The sequence below is a fragment of the Plasmodium coatneyi genome, chromosome 5, assembly GCF_001680005.1.
Source record: "Plasmodium coatneyi strain Hackeri chromosome 5, complete sequence".
NCBI lineage: Eukaryota > Apicomplexa > Aconoidasida > Haemosporida > Plasmodiidae > Plasmodium > Plasmodium coatneyi.
Window position 1 is genome coordinate 756,215 of NC_033560.1, and position 17,324 is coordinate 773,538.

At 45.7% G+C, this 17,324-nt stretch overlaps 7 protein-coding genes across 7 annotated transcripts; 3 read left to right on the forward strand and 4 right to left on the reverse strand.

Annotated features, from left to right (window-relative positions):
• Window positions 1-617: 617 nt before the first annotated feature.
• PCOAH_00011370 (Uncharacterized protein) lies at window positions 618-2,567 on the forward strand (the record flags this gene model as incomplete). Its single annotated transcript, XM_020057946.1, has 1 exon — window positions 618-2,567. The coding sequence occupies one exon, from the start codon at window positions 618-620 to the stop codon at window positions 2,565-2,567; it is 1,950 nt and encodes a 649-aa protein (XP_019913521.1).
• Window positions 2,568-2,661: 94 nt separating this feature from the next.
• PCOAH_00011380 (GTPase) lies at window positions 2,662-4,833 on the reverse strand (the record flags this gene model as incomplete). The annotated part of the gene is made up of 1 exon (XM_020057947.1): window positions 2,662-4,833. The coding sequence occupies one exon, from the start codon at window positions 4,831-4,833 to the stop codon at window positions 2,662-2,664; it is 2,172 nt and encodes a 723-aa protein (XP_019913473.1).
• Window positions 4,834-5,330: 497 nt separating this feature from the next.
• Window positions 5,331-6,548, reverse strand: PCOAH_00011390 (Ubiquitin-activating enzyme; the record flags this gene model as incomplete). The annotated part of the gene is made up of 1 exon (XM_020057948.1): window positions 5,331-6,548. The coding sequence occupies one exon, from the start codon at window positions 6,546-6,548 to the stop codon at window positions 5,331-5,333; it is 1,218 nt and encodes a 405-aa protein (XP_019913433.1).
• Window positions 6,549-7,445: 897 nt separating this feature from the next.
• PCOAH_00011400 (Uncharacterized protein) lies at window positions 7,446-8,261 on the reverse strand (the record flags this gene model as incomplete). The annotated part of the gene is made up of 1 exon (XM_020057949.1): window positions 7,446-8,261. One exon carries the CDS (start codon window positions 8,259-8,261, stop codon window positions 7,446-7,448), a length of 816 nt encoding a protein of 271 aa, XP_019913369.1.
• Window positions 8,262-10,006: 1,745 nt separating this feature from the next.
• On the forward strand, window positions 10,007-11,883 carry PCOAH_00011410 (Meiotic recombination protein DMC1-like protein; the record flags this gene model as incomplete). Its single annotated transcript, XM_020057950.1, has 7 exons — window positions 10,007-10,102; window positions 10,196-10,591; window positions 10,697-10,858; window positions 11,058-11,133; window positions 11,242-11,394; window positions 11,533-11,659; window positions 11,850-11,883. The coding sequence occupies 7 exons, from the start codon at window positions 10,007-10,009 to the stop codon at window positions 11,881-11,883; spliced, it is 1,044 nt and encodes a 347-aa protein (XP_019913406.1).
• A 185-nt stretch (window positions 11,884-12,068) lies between these two features.
• On the reverse strand, window positions 12,069-12,869 carry PCOAH_00011420 (Uncharacterized protein; the record flags this gene model as incomplete). Its single annotated transcript, XM_020057951.1, has 4 exons — window positions 12,069-12,091; window positions 12,236-12,329; window positions 12,435-12,604; window positions 12,720-12,869. 4 exons carry the CDS (start codon window positions 12,847-12,849, stop codon window positions 12,069-12,071), a joined length of 417 nt encoding a protein of 138 aa, XP_019913589.1.
• Window positions 12,870-13,739: 870 nt separating this feature from the next.
• On the forward strand, window positions 13,740-16,895 carry PCOAH_00011430 (ATP-dependent Clp protease subunit; the record flags this gene model as incomplete). Its single annotated transcript, XM_020057952.1, has 1 exon — window positions 13,740-16,895. The coding sequence occupies one exon, from the start codon at window positions 13,740-13,742 to the stop codon at window positions 16,893-16,895; it is 3,156 nt and encodes a 1,051-aa protein (XP_019913625.1).
• Between the last annotated feature and the right edge of the window lie 429 nt (window positions 16,896-17,324).

The window sequence follows — 17,324 nt, forward strand, 5'->3', positions numbered from 1 at the left end:
TTTTTGTTTTTTTAATGTTTGTGTTTTTGCCATCCGAACGTGCGACTTCACCAAGTGACGTGAGGTGAGGTCGTGTTGCCTTCTGCCTCATTTGTGGCGCTTTCCCCTTTTGTGGGAGCCTCAAGTGAGGCAAAAGGGAACACGCATTTCACGCTCCACGTACCTTCAGAGGTGCGTGATAATGCCAATGTGATGAATCTGAAAAAAAGGAGGCTTAAAATTTTCGCTTTTTTTTTTTTTTTTTTTTTTGTAAAAGGCTACACAGGGAGGAGTGTAGCAGAACGAGTGAGAGGACGTTACACCTGGAGGAGATACCCCCGGACCTTCCCTTCACGTTGCACCTAAGCAAAGGTGGTTCCCAGCACGTCTCACCCTGAGAGGAGGACCAACGGAGGAATGAGTCCAAATTGAGTGGAAGCCCGTCATGGGGTGCAAGGGTGTATGGGGGAGAGGAGAAGTTTCCTTAATGCGTAATTGGTTTCTCCACGTAGCTAGGCAGCGCAACGCCACAGCCGATTTCACGTGTGCAGGTTAGAGGAAACCCGTTCCGTCACACGCACACACAGTTATCTGACCGAAGTGAGGAAGAAAATAAGGCCCACCCCTGACGTGACCCTATGAGTATAATGAAGAGGAACATTTTTCGGGTGAGGTGTGCGGCAAGGATGTACGCTTGCCCCCGTGGGGGAGAGGCGAATGGAAGTAAGGCGGGTGAAGGTGCCTCTCCCGTGGGAGGCACTGCTAGTCATGGGCTTGCCCGACCCCCTAGTGAAACCAACTCGTGCAGTGCCCCCCCGATGTTGGGGAGAAGGATAATGTTCCCCTCCATGGAGAGCGCGATCAAAAGTTCAATTTTGGCACCGCACATGAGGAAATACAGAAGCGCGAAGATGAAGCGCAATGAACTTCCTTCCCTAAGTGGAATGACACAAAAAGGAAAGGGAGTTCACAGGAGAAGGTCCGTTCTGTACCACCCCATTGGACGTCACCCATATCAGATGAGTCAAGTGTTAATTCTACTGAACAAATACCAAAGAGATATGGCCTTTATAAAATATATTTTCCTAGCCAACTGTGTAATTCTGGTAAGTCTCATTTTTGCATCTGTGCATCTATTTTGGGGCGATTCTATGAATAGATACGTTGTGTCCAAAATAGAGAAGCTACTTACAGAGGTGAAGAACTCTTCCAACACGCAGACAATTCTAAAAGGAATGGTGGACGATCTGTTGTATAGTGTAGTAAATGACGAGAAGAACAAAAGTGCCACCACGAAATTCTTCTTGGATATTCTGCAAAACTCAAAAACTGAAGTGGGAAATGTATTCACAGATGTACTACAAACAGAGCATGTCAGGAATAACCTTAGAAGTGTCTTCCTTGACGTATCAAGCTACCTGTGCAATAATGAACAAGTCCAAACGAAAGTATACCACCTACTGGCGGAGGCCATACACCTACCCATCGCAATCGATACGTCAAAAAAATGGCTGAACGATCTGTTCAAGTCGGAAAGTGTAACAAGTAATGTTAGAAAAGTCATACGGGATGAAATTTTCAACAACGAACAAGTGGTTAACAACTCTGTTCTGTTCGTTCAGAATGCTCTCCTGAACGCCATGCAGGATAAGAAAACAAAGGAGGTGAGTAAGTTGTTCTTTGCTTCTATCCTTTCGAACCCCGAATTTCAGCAACAGATTTCTGGAAGTCTTTGGAAGATTGTTAAGCTAGCTTTGTCCCCTAAGTGGATGACTTACGAGGGGGACCACTTGGACTTCAAGGTGAGCAGCCAATTACAGACCAAACGGGAGGAAGTTCACATGCAAAGTGCCCTCCTAGACGCAGGGAATAACCACTTGGGGACGATCAGCTGCGATGTTCATAAGGTTAATGACGATGTCGTGCAGGCCCCCACGCAAGAGGCTGTGCCGAATAAGGAGGAGTTGCTTCCCCTCGGGAAGAACATGGGAAATGCGCTCACTGGAGAACCCCCCTTAGAGGGGAACCAAATGGAAGAAGCCGCACCAGAAACGAAGCAAGTCATGAGCGAAATGAGAAATGTGATTAACCTTTTTGAGAATACACACATGTGTGACGGCCATGCAGACGTAACCGAGTGTGAACAACCGTTCCAAGTTGATATGGCAGTGAGCTTAAGAAGTGTAGACATGGAACACCTGGATGGTCTACGAAGCTTTCTCTTTCCGCCCCACACAAGTGAGAATAACTCCACCCCCCTAAGTGCCATTCCGATCTGTAATGTTAAAAGCGTGAAGGAAGAAGCAGGTCATTTGGGTAGTTTGAAAAAAGTTCATGAATTGAGTGGTTTTCATTTCGCTGACAGGGTAGATCGAAGTGCTGCTGACGGGTGTGGGGAGACCCCCCCTGGCACGACGTCACCGAGTAGTAACCATGATGTGACCCCCACACGCGGAATCGCAGTGAGAGTCAAATTCTTCCTGATCGACGCGTACAGGTTCTACGCGCAAAAGTATTACTTCTACTACTATTACGTGGAGCGGGTCAAGGCGGTCCTGCAGAAGGCGTTGGGGGTGAAGTTCTTCTAATCGTCTTCGGTGAAGCTGCATCTTTGCGCCATTGCCCCATGTGCCGTTCTTTTTTTTCTGTATAAATATGCCATGTTTGCACATTGGTGAGAACTTACTTCCCCACGCAGAAGGAGTCTAGAATTTCGTTTAGTATTTTGGTTTGGCTGAACCCACCAATGATTCCATTGAGGGCTTTAACAGCTAGCTTTATTTCTTCCGCGATTATGTCAAAAGTTAGGAGGTGTCTGTGCCGCTTTATAAAGAGGAGGTGCTTCAGTGCCCTCCGCAGGTGGGTCTTGTGCCTCTCGAAGGGGAGGAACGTGGGGGAGCTTAAGTCAACTCCTGCATTTTTTCCTTCCTTTTTTCTGTCATGCCCACTTCTACACCGTGCCTGCATCACCTCGTTGAGGCCCCCCAACAGCGCGTCCACGTTGTGCCCCTCCTTGGACGAAACGAAAAAAATGGTCTGCCAAATATTTTGGTAAATTCTTCTCAGGTGGGGATTCTCTAAGTCCCTCTTTAGGATTTCCCATATGTTCCTCCTCACCTGATCGTGCGTTTCATCAATGGATAAGTCACACTTGTTTACACAGATGATGAAATGCGGCAGGGGGGTTGTTGCCTCCTCCGTGGTGGATTTCCTCTTTTTAAATTTGCTGCCCAAAATGGAAAGGGCAAATTTCAACTCCTCTTCGTATTTCCTCACGTTCAGAATGATTAAGACGCAGGCACTTTTACGCAGATACTTGAGTGTCTTCTTTACGCCCATGCGTTCAAGTGCCCTATGTGGGGTGTCCACACGGGGGTGGCCACTACGTAGGAATTCCTCCCTTAGGACATGCTCGCTAACTCCCGCAGAGTCACAAAAGTTGTAAGACCTCCCCCCAACGGTTATCCCCTTCTGTACCACGTCAATGGTGCTCCCCTTAATCCTCGTAACGATGGAAACATCACTACGGCAAATGCGATTCATCAGAGTACTCTTTCCAGAATTGACCTGCCCGAAGAGGAGTACATCCAGGGGGTTACTTAGGTCTTCCACATTTGGCTTAATCAGAATATCCCTAATGTTTCCAATTGCGTTGTTCAGATGGAGCTTCACAAATTCGTTCAGATAGCTTCTCTCCTCGTTGGAGGATAAGTGTTCGTCCTCCAGGTCGATCTTAACCTGTGTGTACAGCAGAAGCTTTTTCATGTTATTCCGCAGCGTCAAGTAGACGTTCCTTGCATGTCCTTTTAAATAATTCAACGCAATTTTTTTTTGTTCCTTCTTCTTGCACCAAAGTAACTCCTTCAATCCCTCCACTTGGAGTAAATTCATTTTTCCATTTAGGAAAGATCTTCTGGTGAATTCGCCCTTCATACTTAACCTTATTTTGTTAAAAGAAGCATCATTTCTTGGGGTTAATAATTTGTTCCAAATTTCTTCTGAATATGTGCAGGTGAAATTTTCCTTCTTACCATTTTGGCTATAATACTTTTCCTTCTCATATTTCAATAGGTTGCTAAAAAGGGCATTTAATTTTTCGATCTCGTCCATAAGTTCGTTCACAATTAGGGGAGATCCATGACAGTAGATCTCAACCACATCTTCTCCTGTATACGACTTTGGACTCTTAAAAAAGGTATACATTATCTGGTCGATCGGTTCGTGGCAATTGCTGTATATTTCCCCGTTGTACATTTTTCTTTCTTCGAGGTGCTTCCTTAGCTTTATTACTTCGTCGAGGTTGTACTCTGTTTTTTTCCTCCTGGAGGGACTGTCTATGGGGGGTTCACCATTTGCTTCACCACACCCCTCACTGTTCCCCTGACCGAGTATTTGATTGCTTTCCCCCCCCTGCAACAGCACCTCCAGCACGATCCTGCTCAGGGGGCCCGACATACGCACCACCGCTATGGCGCTCACGTCCCTGCCCGAGCTCAGCGCGTATATCGTGTCCCCCTCGCTCAGCATCCTCTCAAGGTACTCCTCCCGCAGGGCGGCACTGCAGGTATTACCACTATTCGTGGTATTCATGACAGACGTGGCAACCGTGTCATTAGTGTCACCCCCCCTGGAGTCATTCATAGTGAGGCTTCCTCCATTCCTGATCCCACAACTCCTCCTCCACCTCGCTTTCCTCCCCCCATGGAAGCCATTCCTTCGGTAAAAGAAATCACTCCGGGGGATGAAGCAAACGAGAGCTTCACCTCTGCGGTTACTTCTCTTCACACTGTTACAGGGGCTAACAAGGTGAGTCACAAAAATGAACCCTACCAGTTTGGACAAAGTTACATGCATGGGGATTGGGCACCCACATATAGACTGTATGAGTGGGTCATTCGAATTCTGCGTGGCGATGTCGACATGGGATGTGCCACTCCTCTGGCAGGAAGATGAACTGACCCAACGAGCATACCTTCTCACGTGTGTAAGTCACTCATGCGCTGCTTCGTTAGAAGGATCAAACTCCCTTTTACCTGCGAAGAGGTGGTTAAAAAATGCGCCTTCCCCCATCAAAAAAAAAAAAAAAAAAAAAAAATATGAACAAAAATATAGCTAGCTGCCTGAACCGTTCAGGTGAAAAGCTATTACAAATGGCGCACAAAAAAAAAAATAAAATAAAATAAATAATATGAACAAAAAAAAAAAAAAAAAAAAAAGGCCCATGGTATTGCCACACGCAGAGGCTGCTCCCGGACGGCGAAATTTTGAACGCGCAGTTTTGGCGAACTTGCTGAACGACTTGACTACCCTACCAAATTAGCTACGTTGTGGAGTGCAGTTGTGCTAACTGCTCACTCCAAGTCGAGGAGGAAAACGAAGCTGGTGTCGCCCTCCGTTTGGACGTTGAGGTAGTCGCGCTCCTTCAGCTCGCCCCTGTCCACGAGTTGTGCGAAAGTGGCGTTGAGTCTCTCTTCGTAGTCCTTCCCCACAAACCACTTGGACGCCATGAACAGAATGGTGGATTGGGTAGAAATGCTCATCCGTTCGAGTTCGTACTCCCTCCTAATGTATTCAACAAACTGGCTGAATTTGTCGCTCCGCTTAAAAACAACATGAATCCGTTTTCTGCTGCATATGATGCAGTGTCGGTTCCTATATATCTTGTAATGGAGCAGGTAGAACCCGTTTTCGCCAACATAGAGGATGTCGCTGTAGTCGTGTGTCCGACTCGACACCACGTGTAGATTTCCTCTACACATATCCGAAGCAATGCTGTGCATCTGACATACCATTAGTGAAGAAATCACCATGAGTGTGCTGATGGTTGTTGGGATTGTGTTCTGGACGATCTGTCTGGTTACGTGGTAGTCCTCGTGGTCGACGTCAAATTGGGTAGCTCTCCTTTTGGCTTCTTCGTGAATCCACAGTAGGTGGGTTTTATCCTTCACGTTGGGCTTTTCTTTCCTGATTTGTTCAAATGCTACGTGCATGGCGTGCAGGACACAGTGGGTGAAGTTCGTTGGCCTTCCCGCAATGGAGCACACGGGCACGGTTTCCCCTTCGGCTAGATCGTCGTCCCAACGGTTGTTTAGCTGGTCTCCCCCCGTGGCGTAATTCCCCACGGTGCACTGCACGCAAGCGAAGTGCCTCCCCCGGTCGACAATCTTAACACTTCCTCGAAGACCCTCCACTCCCCCATCGATGTAAATGACGTCCTTCCGCAAAGTAAAGACTACATTATTCAGGTACATCCTACTGCTTATATTATCCAGGCAACCCATTACAAAGTCGAATTTCTCGAAGAATTCTGTGTCGAAAGATTCTACGTTTTGCACAAAGGAAGTGATATGGATGTAGGGGTACCTTTCCTTTACCTTCTCTTCAATCACAACTGCTTTGCTTCTTCCAATGTCATCACATGTGAAAAAGAATTGTCTGCTCAAATTGCTCACTTCAACTGTGTCATGATCCACGATGGTTATGTGTTTTACATTCAGATGTATCAGATTCTTCACGACTTCATTTCCCAGTCCTCCGCAGCCGACCACTAGCACTTTGGCTAAGTCCATATGGGGGTGTGTTACCTGTTCGTCTCGGTTGATTAAACCGCCTTTTTTTTTTGTAGGGGGAACTATCTGGACTCCACACAGTACTGTGGAGGAGCGCTTCTCCTTTGATTCCCCCTTCTTGGGGCGAATAAAAAGGTGTGCATCTTACCCCCCTCGCGTATTCTTCCTGTTGTAACGTTTTAGGCACTTTGGAATGGCAGTGCGGCGTGGCAATTGGTGTGGATAGCCGTGTGCACCTCTATATGCTTATGAACGACCCTGATGTGTGTCATACCTAAGGTGGGCAGGTAATCGAGGGGATGCGAAGCGGGAAATTCTTTCTGTTGACTTTCCTACGACGGGGCGACTTACACCTTATCCACCGCTGAGATGCGCCCCACATTCCTCACTCCAATTATTGCAGCGTGTACGATTCTAAACAAAATGAAGGAAGCTCGGGGATGGGATTTTCCTTCCACCGGAGTGGTTAGCAAAAGGTGTTCCCCGATGGGGAGTTAAACATGCGTCAATCATAGGGAGGCAATTTTTTTTTTTTTTTTTTTTGCATTTATATTTATGTGTTTACCCCATGTGTAGGTTGAACGAGAACGTGCTTCAAGGTGTAGGTCGTTGTCACTTCCCCTTTCTTTTTTTTGCTTTCCCGCGTGCACAAACGCATAGGACACAAAATTTCACCCCTGCAGTGGGTGCCTCATGGGATTGCTTTGTCCATCGGTTTGAGTTGCTACAGGTGTCGAATTGGGGTAAACCCCCCGAATGGAAAAAAAAAAAATAATAAACGGGTCATTCCACGTGACCATGCAGGCGGTTACTCAAACATCCGCAATGCCCACGTCGACTACGTAGAATGGGCCCACTGTGAAGGCTTCCTCCACGAAGGAGACCCTAGTCCACTGTTCAGGTGAGCCGTGTGTATTTGTGCCCCCCGTCTAAAATGGCGCATATCTGCACGAAGGTCTCTTCGATGGAGCCATTCCCGTCTACACTCCGATAGACTGTTGGGAAGAGGGAAATTATTTTCTCCTCATTCTGTTCATACAAATGAAACCTCTTTAAAAAGGTAGCCTCGTTGTCATCTGCTCTTTTGGTTATCCTAGTAATGACTTCATCACTTATATTTTTAAATGCATCCCCCTGAGAGGATAATACCAGTTCCTCTTCTGGAGTTAAGTGTGTCCCTTGCTTTTTTTTTAACATAACTTCCACCCCCTTGGCGTTATAATTTATGTTGGTAACTGGGTCGACCATTCTGTTACTTATTCGGCTAAGTAACTTGTCCTTCTTCACCTGTATGTTGATAAAGCTTGTAACTTCGATGCCATTTTTTGCAAACAGCAGTGCCTGTTCGTATGTCCTTGGGAAACCATTAAGTACGATGCCTGCACATGGTTCCTCTCCATTTATGTATTTTTCTAAACGGTGCACAAATACTTTTATGACAGTGTCGTCCGGCACTAATGACCCATCCTTCATGCATTTTTTTATTCTCTCTATGTCTTCGTTTTTTTTTTCCACTCCTTCGGTGCATTCATCTTCTTGACTTGGACTTGTGCCCCCTCCTGTCTCTTCATTCTCCGAAACATACTCCTTTAGCAACTCGCTGATTGTTATTATTGCAAAGTTGTACTTCTGTGCGATGAGCCTGCATTGGGTATCTTTGCCCGACCCCGCCGCGCCGTTCAGGATGAACACTTTCGGTCCCTTCTGCTCCATTTGGAGGTAACTGAACTCCGAGGGGGTGAACCACGACAAGGTGAGTGTGTATATCAGTGTGTATGTGTATGTTTGTGTGTGCGTGCGTGTCGTCTGGGCTTCTACACTGTATTAATCCTGACGCGAGTAGCACTTCTCATTTTTATTTTACTTCCGTAGGTGTGACCCGCGTGATGGTATTCTTTACTTGGGGTTATCTTTTTTTTTTTTTTTTCCTTTTTTTTTACCACTCTTTTGCCGCGCGGTGCATGTATATAACGGAGTGATCATCATCCATTTCTCCTTCTTTTACGGTTCACTATTCCCCTTTGTAATGTGCATTTGTCGGAATGTATCGACCGGCCATTCCCTCCACGGAAGACCAAAAAGGAGAGTGTAACTTGGGGGAACCATAAGACGCGCATGCGGAAGGCAAGGAGTGATGCACACGACTACACTTGTGTTTGTAGATCCAACATCGTTTGAAGTGACCCCTTCGGATAATTGCATCTCATCGCATCGCAGGAGGTACAACCGCTTTATGATTACTTTTTTTTTATATAATTGGTTATTCTCCTGTTTGGAGATTTTTTGCCGATTTAGCTAGCCATTTTTTTTTTTTTTTTTTTCCGCTTTATTTGCCTCTGTTAGGAAACTTTTTACCTGACCAGGCAAGGTCAATTTTGACGTCTTTTTTTTTCTAGTAAAATATGTGACATTTACACAAAAGGTGGTCTTATGGTGTGTCGAAAAGGAACAGACCATAGAAGGGGTGTCATCATTTGGCAAGGATTTCCATCGTTGCATACTCGTTTTGACAAATGTGTCACCGAGTGCTGTTTCCCTTTTACGACAGCTTACGCTGTTTAAGTCTACTCGTGAGGTGTCTGCAAAAGAAAAAAATGGCTCAACCTGTCATCTCCCCCTTGAAGTGCTAAGCGTGTGTTAAAAAAAAGAATGAAAAAACAGATCAAACCATTTAGGGAAGATCCCCCCACGTACGTATCCCTCACCAGCGGGCGCAAAACGGCTTATCTACACATTGTGAGGTCGCAGAAAAGATGAAAAAAAAAATAAAAATGTACAATTCTACACCTTTCGTTATTTGCCTGTTTTTTTTTTTTTTTTTTTTTTTTTTTGTGGCGAGGGATCAGTGAACGTACACCACTACTCCTCGAGGGAAAGAAGATCAAGCAAACAAAACAAAGCAGACATAAATTGCGCAAATTACCAAAACTGTAAAGAGCGCGACGAGGCAAAGGGTTTGTAAATATAATTGTCTTTTCCTTCTAAACAACGGGCATGCATTTTTTGTTGTTGCGTCTTAGTAGTACATGGACGTATCCCCCACAGGAGCGAAACATTAAAGCATCTCAGCGGCGATTGACTCGCAGAATTTTTTGCAAAGTAGACGAAACGGTGATTAACGCCTTAGCTTGTTTTTACTTCCTGTCTAACTCTGCGGTATTGTTTTGTCTTGTGTGTGGGAGGGCCTATGTGTTTGTATTCCCAATCGGGTTTGTCTTCCACTAGACCGATTTGTGTTCCCCTTCACCTGTTGATATAGATGTATTTCCCCTCTCGGCTATCCGCCTACACTTAGCCGACGGAGAGTGATTCCATTTCTGTTCTTTCAAAAGAAAAAACAGCACCTCTCCCAAAGATTCCTTTTCAAGAAGTGTCCCCACATAAGCGTATTTTTCACCTTGCCTGTTCATAACTTTTTCCCATTTTGGCTGTTTTTTTTTTTTTTTCTTTGTTAAAAAATGGCTACCTTACCGTCGAGCAAGTCAACCAGCAAGGTTGCCGCGACGATCGCAGTGGAAGAGGAAGTCACAAAAGGCCATAATTTTCAGGAAATCGTAAGGAGGAAAATGTGGCTTATGTGCTGTACCAACGTGGTGTTAAGCATTTTTTCCAGCTTCGTTTTCCCCATTTTACTTCCCCTTTCGTAGGAAAAGCTGCAAGACCTGGGCATAAACGCGGCAGACATAAACAAATTGAAAGGCAGCGGCTACTGCACGATACTTTCCCTGATCCAGGCAACGAAAAAAGAGCTGTGCAATGTCAAGGGGCTTTCGGAAGCAAAGGTGGAGAAAATTTTGGAGGTGGCATCCAAGATAGAGAACTGTTCCAGTTTCATAACAGCTCATCAGTTGGTCCATAAAAGAAGTAAAGTTTTGAAAATTACAACGGGGAGTTCCAACCTGGACAAAACTTTGGGAGGAGGAATAGAAAGCATGGCTATCACAGAACTGTTTGGAGAAAACCGCTGTGGGAAAACGCAGATATGTCACACGCTGGCGGTCTCGGCTCAGTTGCCCAGGAGCGCTGGTGGCGGCAACGGCAAGGTAGGCCAATGGGCGCACGCTAATCCTGCGTTTGTACTATCATCCTCCTGTTGTACGTTCACCCTCCCGTTGCATGTTCGTCTTGCCTTTGCTCCATCTCCACAGGTATGCTACATCGACACCGAAGGTACCTTCAGGCCAGAAAAAATATGCAAAATAGCCGAACGGTATGGAATTGATGGAGAAGACGTTCTGGACAACATTTTATATGCAAGGGCATTTACACACGAGCACTTGTATCAGCTGCTCGCGGTGTCAGCGGCAAAGGTAATGTCTCATGAATGGTTGATCACTGAAGGGGGGAGAACAAATAGGGAAGCGCAACTCTGGGAGAGGTTCATTTGGGGCAACTTTGGTGGATGTCCCCATTGCAATGGTGTACTCTGACTAGCTTTTTTGTTTTATATTTTTTTTTTTTTTTTTTTTTTTTTTTTTGCATCCTCCTACTGGCGCGCTAACACTGAAGATGTGTGAAGAGCCCTTCGCACTACTCGTGGTGGACTCCATCATTTCCCTCTTCCGAGTGGACTTCAGTGGAAGAGGTAACTTCGCTGGGGAGCAGAGCTGGGCAGCTGGATAGTACGCATTTGATTATCCCCCTCACACGATCATCTGCACGATGTATCCCCCTCCTACCCACCCACCCCCAGGTGAACTCTCCGAACGACAACAGAAGCTGAACAAAACCCTCTCCGTACTGAGCAAACTGGGAGAGCAATTTAACATTGCCGTTTTAATAACGAATCAAGTGATGTCCGACCCAGGGGCTACCATGACTTTCGTGGCCAACCCGATGAAACCAGGTTTGCACGACGGACTACGCCAGGACGGCGGACCCCGCTATGGTCGCTCATCTTGCTGCATGCATATCATGGCAGCTCTCATATCCTTCCCCTTTTATTGTCCCTTTCGCTTCACCACTTCTTCCCCCCCTGGGCCAGTCGGTGGGCACGTCATCGGCCACGCGTCCACAACCAGGCTGTCGCTCAGAAAGGGCAAAGGAGATCAGCGCGTGTGCAAAGTTTACGACGCCCCCAACCTTCCCGAAGTGGACTGCATCTTCCAGCTGTAAGGGGGAAACCAAACGGAAAAAAAAAAAAAAAAAAAAAAAAAAAAAAAGCAGCGAAGTAAAACCCGCGCGCGACTAGTGAGCATCTGCTTGTCTACCTCCTTCCGTGGAGTACTTAGATGAGCACTTTCTTACCCCCCCTATCTGCTTTATTTTATTGCTTCTTTTTTTTTTTTTTGCGATTTTCAGGTCGGAAGGCGGCGTGATTGACGCAACTGACTGAGCGAAGTGTGTGCTCTCGGGCGGTTGGAAAAAAAATGGAAAAAAAAAACACCACGAATTTAAAAAAAAAGGCTTCGCACAGCAGAGCAAATCGGTGAAACGCTACACGAAGGCAGCAAGACATATAGACGACGCAGGCTGAGATCTACCCGCCCGACAAGTGAGCCTCCATCAAAGGGTCCCAACTTAGGACGTCTCTATCAATTTCTCTGGAAAAAAAAAAAAAAAAAAAAAAAAAATGCAATGTGTATACCACGTGGGGAAAGGCCCCTCGTACCATCGTCGCAGGGTGAACTATCCACAAATGGGGACTTCACTTTTTTCTTTTTTTTTGTTTAAAACGAATGAATTACTAATTTTTTTTTCAAAGGAGTTGCTCTCCAAGAGGTCTGTGTAGAAAGGGTTGCAAACTGCGTCCACGTAGATTCTGTGTAGCTTTATAAAAATCTGCGAAGGGGTGTGTGTGTGCATCGCATGTGTATGTGGCTGCAGGTGTGTGTGCGTCACATGTGTACGATGGAAGCACACGTGAATGTCCGTGGTGGCACTCACCGACTTCAGAATATCATCTGTGTATTTATTTTTTCCGTCGTCTATGGTGAGGATTATTTTCAGGTTAATTGCCTTAACGACATACGCGTAGTTTTTGTATGCGCTGAAGAGGGAGAGGTTGACTCCTATGTATCCGACGTAGGGGTCGGTCTTCTTTTCGCTCGACTCGGCTGCGTAGGGGGTGGGAAGGAAAAAGGGTGCACGTGGTTTGAGTAGAGTACACACACCTATTCACTCGAGCAGAAGTAGCTCCACTTGGACGGGCTGCAACTTATTTCGTCCTACTGAGTTTCTTTAAATTATCCAAGGCAGCAAAAACGGAGAAACGAGAACTCAGCTCGTCGCTCTTCTCCGTTGAGTGGAAAAATAAAATCTCGTCTTCCTCCCCCAGGTAGCAAATACTCTTTATTGCCATTTTGTCTCTTCCCTGGGGCTGAAAGGAAAGAAAAAAGGGGGGGACATCAGACGGGGGTGGAATGACGTGCCGTTGTAGAGTTGGCACAGAGGTATGGCGGCCAGCTTACTTTTTCTTTATGCATGCTCTCGGGTTGGCACTGCAGGTGAAACAAACATGTGAATTTGCACGCATATGAGAGGAAGCATCCGCTAGGGGCGAAAGCAGATAAGCTCCTACTCTGCGTAGGAGAACCTGGGGAAGTTCCACACTATAGCAACGAGGAATACACACGGGAAAAAAAAAAAAAAATGTTGCTACGGAGTGGATGAATTTGTTTAGCTGCTCTCCTTCTGGCTTGTAACTCTGCACGAGTTGCCAAATTGCCTTTTTTTTTTTTTTTTTTTTTTTTTTTTTTTTTTCTCGCGGCGCGCTTCTGCCTTTTTCCCCCACGGTCGCCTCCACATGTTGGGCACCCGTCGACTGTACATCGAACGAGGAGAAAAAAAAAAAAAGGAGCATCCCATTCTTTTCTTTTCAAAAAGGAGGAAGTTGACTTTTTCTGTAGCAGCGCATCTTTCCTTCTCACCACTTACGTGCCATATAGGAAAAAAAGAAAAAAAAAAAGGCAGTTTGGGAAGAACCCTAATAGAGGTCCCTGCGTGTGTTGTGATGAACTGTAAAGGAGAGCAAAATCGACTCAGCGATAGCAAGTAGAACGGAAGGTCGTTTATCGCTGTGTCACATGCGGAGAAAACAAAAAAAAACGTGACTGAAGAGGTGGCCATTGTTGCTCCTTTCACTGTGTAGAATGCAACCCGCGTGTGCCAAAAAGAACAGGTCGCTAGTGGGGCCACATACGCATGTAGGTCCGTTTTCCTAAGCGAAGTAGAAAAAGCGACAGGATAAAAATGTACCGAACGGGGAGAAGGGCCACCTACCTGCTCTTTTTCCTCATTAGCAGCCTTTTCATTTGGGAGGAACAGAATAGCAAACGGGTGAGTTCATTTTCGGGGGGGTTGTCCCCCTTGGGGGTGAGGCGCACCTTCTTCATCGGTGGGCCCCTGCAGAGGGAGGACCGGACATGGGGAAGTGGCTCCCAACGGACCAGACAACCGCTTGACGGGGTGCAGAAAAAGCACCTCCAGGTGGACAGGGCGGTAGGCACTTCCAAGCGGGGTGCAGCGAATGGCAGGCTGTTCTACAGTTTGGGGAGGCACCCCGTGGAACAAAGGTCCGAAAATGGGGAAACATATGAACGGTTATCTGATCGATCAGGTGTAAATGTATATTGGCGCACATCTACGCGGAACCCCCCCCTCCGCATGAGCGATGAAGAATACACGATAAATTCGGACGACTACACGGAGAAGGCCTGGGAAGCCATAACCACATTGAACAAAATAGGAGAGAAGTATGAGTCAGCTTATGTAGAAGCGGAGATGCTTCTCCTGGCGTTGCTGAATGACGGACCAGAAGGTCTAGCACAGAGAATCCTAAAGGAGAGTGGTATCGACACAGAGCTACTCATCCAAGAAATAGACGAATACTTAAAGAAGCAGCCCAAAATGCCCAGCGGATTCGGAGAACAGAAAATACTAGGAAGAACCTTACAAGCAGTGTTAGGAACAAGCAAAAGGTTGAAAAAGGAATTCCACGATGAGTATATATCGATAGAGCATCTCCTCCTCGGGATCATCGCAGAGGATTCCAAATTCACTCGTCCATGGTTGCTGAAATACAATGTGAATTACGAAAAAGTGAAAAAAGCAACAGAGAGAGTTCGTGGGAAGAAAAAGGTAACTTCTAAAACGCCGGAAATGACTTACCAAGCGTTGGAAAAGTACAGTCGTGATTTGACTGCTTTGGCTAGAGCAGGGAAATTAGATCCCGTTATTGGAAGAGATACAGAAATAAGGAGAGCCATTCAAATTCTTTCCAGACGGACAAAGAACAACCCCATCCTTTTAGGAGACCCAGGGGTTGGCAAAACTGCAATCGTCGAAGGGTTAGCCATAAAAATTGTTCAAGGAGATGTTCCGGATTCTTTGAAGGGGCGCAAATTAGTATCCCTAGATTTGTCTTCTCTAATCGCTGGAGCGAAGTACAGAGGTGACTTTGAAGAGAGACTGAAAGCTATATTGAAAGAAGTACAAGACGCTGAAGGACAGGTCGTTATGTTTATTGACGAAATACACACGGTCGTCGGGGCAGGGGCAGTGGCGGAAGGAGCTCTTGACGCAGGGAACATACTGAAGCCCATGCTTGCCAGAGGAGAGTTAAGATGCATTGGTGCAACGACAGTGAGTGAATACAGACAGTTTATAGAAAAGGATAAAGCTTTGGAGAGGAGGTTCCAGCAAATCTTAGTAGAACAACCGAGTGTGGATGAAGCCATTAGCATTTTAAGGGGACTAAAGGAAAGGTATGAGGTGCACCATGGGGTCCGTATTTTAGACTCAGCGCTGATCCAAGCAGCTGTTCTGTCTGATCGATATATCAGCTATAGGTTCCTTCCCGATAAGGCCATCGACCTGATCGACGAGGCGGCGTCGAATTTAAAAATCCAACTGTCCAGCAAGCCAATCCAACTGGATAACATTGAAAAGCAGCTCGTTCAGCTGGAAATGGAAAAAATTTCCATCCTGGGGGATAGCCCAAGGGGGGGCAGCACCAGCGTCAGTAGCAGTGGTAGACATGGTGGCCCCGCCCAAGGGGAAGAAGCCCCCGTTGATTATTCACAGAGCCCCAATTTTTTGAAAAAAAAAATTAACGAGAAGGAGATCAACCGACTGAAGATGATAGACCACATAATGAGTCAACTAAGGAAGGAACAGAAAAGCATCCTAGAATCATGGTCGACTGAAAAAAGTTACGTCGATAACATCCGTGCCATTAAGGAAAGAATAGACGTTGTAAAAATAGAAATAGAAAAAGCCGAGAGGTACTTTGACCTGAACAGAGCAGCTGAGTTGAGATTTGAAACGTTGCCAGATTTAGAGAAGCAGCTGAAAAAGGCAGAAGATAACTACTTAAATGACATTCCAGAAAGGAGTAGAATGTTGAAAGATGAAGTGACCAGCGAAGATATCATGCACATTATTAGCCTATCCACTGGAATACGATTGAATAAGTTGCAAAAGTCGGAAAAGGAGAAAATTCTAAACCTGGAAAATGAACTACATAAACAGATCATCGGGCAGGATGACGCCGTAAGGATTGTTTCTAAAGCGGTACAAAGGTCTAGAGTAGGGATGAATGATCCGAAAAGACCTATTGCCTCGTTGATGTTTCTTGGCCCTACCGGAGTTGGAAAGACAGAACTATCCAAGGTACTGGCAGATGTACTGTTCGACACACCAGATGCAGTGATCCACTTTGATATGTCCGAATACATGGAAAAGCACTCCATTAGTAAACTGATTGGAGCTGCGCCTGGATATGTTGGCTACGAACAAGGAGGTCTCCTAACAGACGCAGTGAGGAAGAAACCCTACTCCATTATCCTATTCGATGAAATAGAAAAGGCACACCCGGATGTATACAATTTGCTATTACGTGTGATTGAGGAAGGGAAGTTAACAGACACTAAAGGGAACCTTGCAAATTTTAGAAACACAATCATCATTTTTACGTCCAACCTAGGTAGCCAAAGCATCCTTGATCTAGCCAACGATCCAAACAAAAAGGAGAAAATAAAAGAACAGGTCATGAAATCCGTACGGGAAACTTTCCGACCTGAATTCTACAACCGTATCGATGACCACGTTATCTTCGATAGTTTGTCCAAAAAGGAACTCAAGCAAATTGCAAACATTGAAATAGAAAAAGTCGCTAATAGACTTATCGACAAAAATTTTAAAATATCCATTGATGACGCCGTTTTTTCCTACATTGTTGATAAGGCATATGACCCTGCCTTTGGCGCCAGACCGTTGAAAAGAGTGATCCAGTCGGAAATCGAGACAGAAATTGCCGTCCGAATTTTGAACGAGACCTTCGTCGAGAATGATACGATCCGCGTGTCCCTCAAGGATGGTGCGCTGCACTTTTCAAAGAGTAACTAACGGGTGAACCAAGAGGTGTCCGCATTGGTTGGACCGCTTAACCCACGTAACTGGATGCTACTTCCCACTTATTAACTGTGCGTATCTACCCGCGTCCACTTTTTTGTAACTGACACCCTGTTTACCATGTTTACCATGTTCGTACCACTAACCTTCAACCCCCCAATTGTTAGTACTTCCTCTTTTTTTTTTTCCTTTTTTAAATGCCTGTTCGAGCAAACATTGAATAATTGTCAAACAAAATTGTCAAACGGGATGAAAGGGATGTGTGTGCATATTTCCCTTCCCTTTTAGTCTATATTTACGAAAAAAAAAAAAAAAAAAAAAAAAAGTGGGGAAGATGTAGAGGCGGTCTCGGTTTGACCCCTCGTTCGTGCGTCGATGCACCAGCGCTGTTTGACCTTTTGTATAAGTCCATGCTTAAGCGGG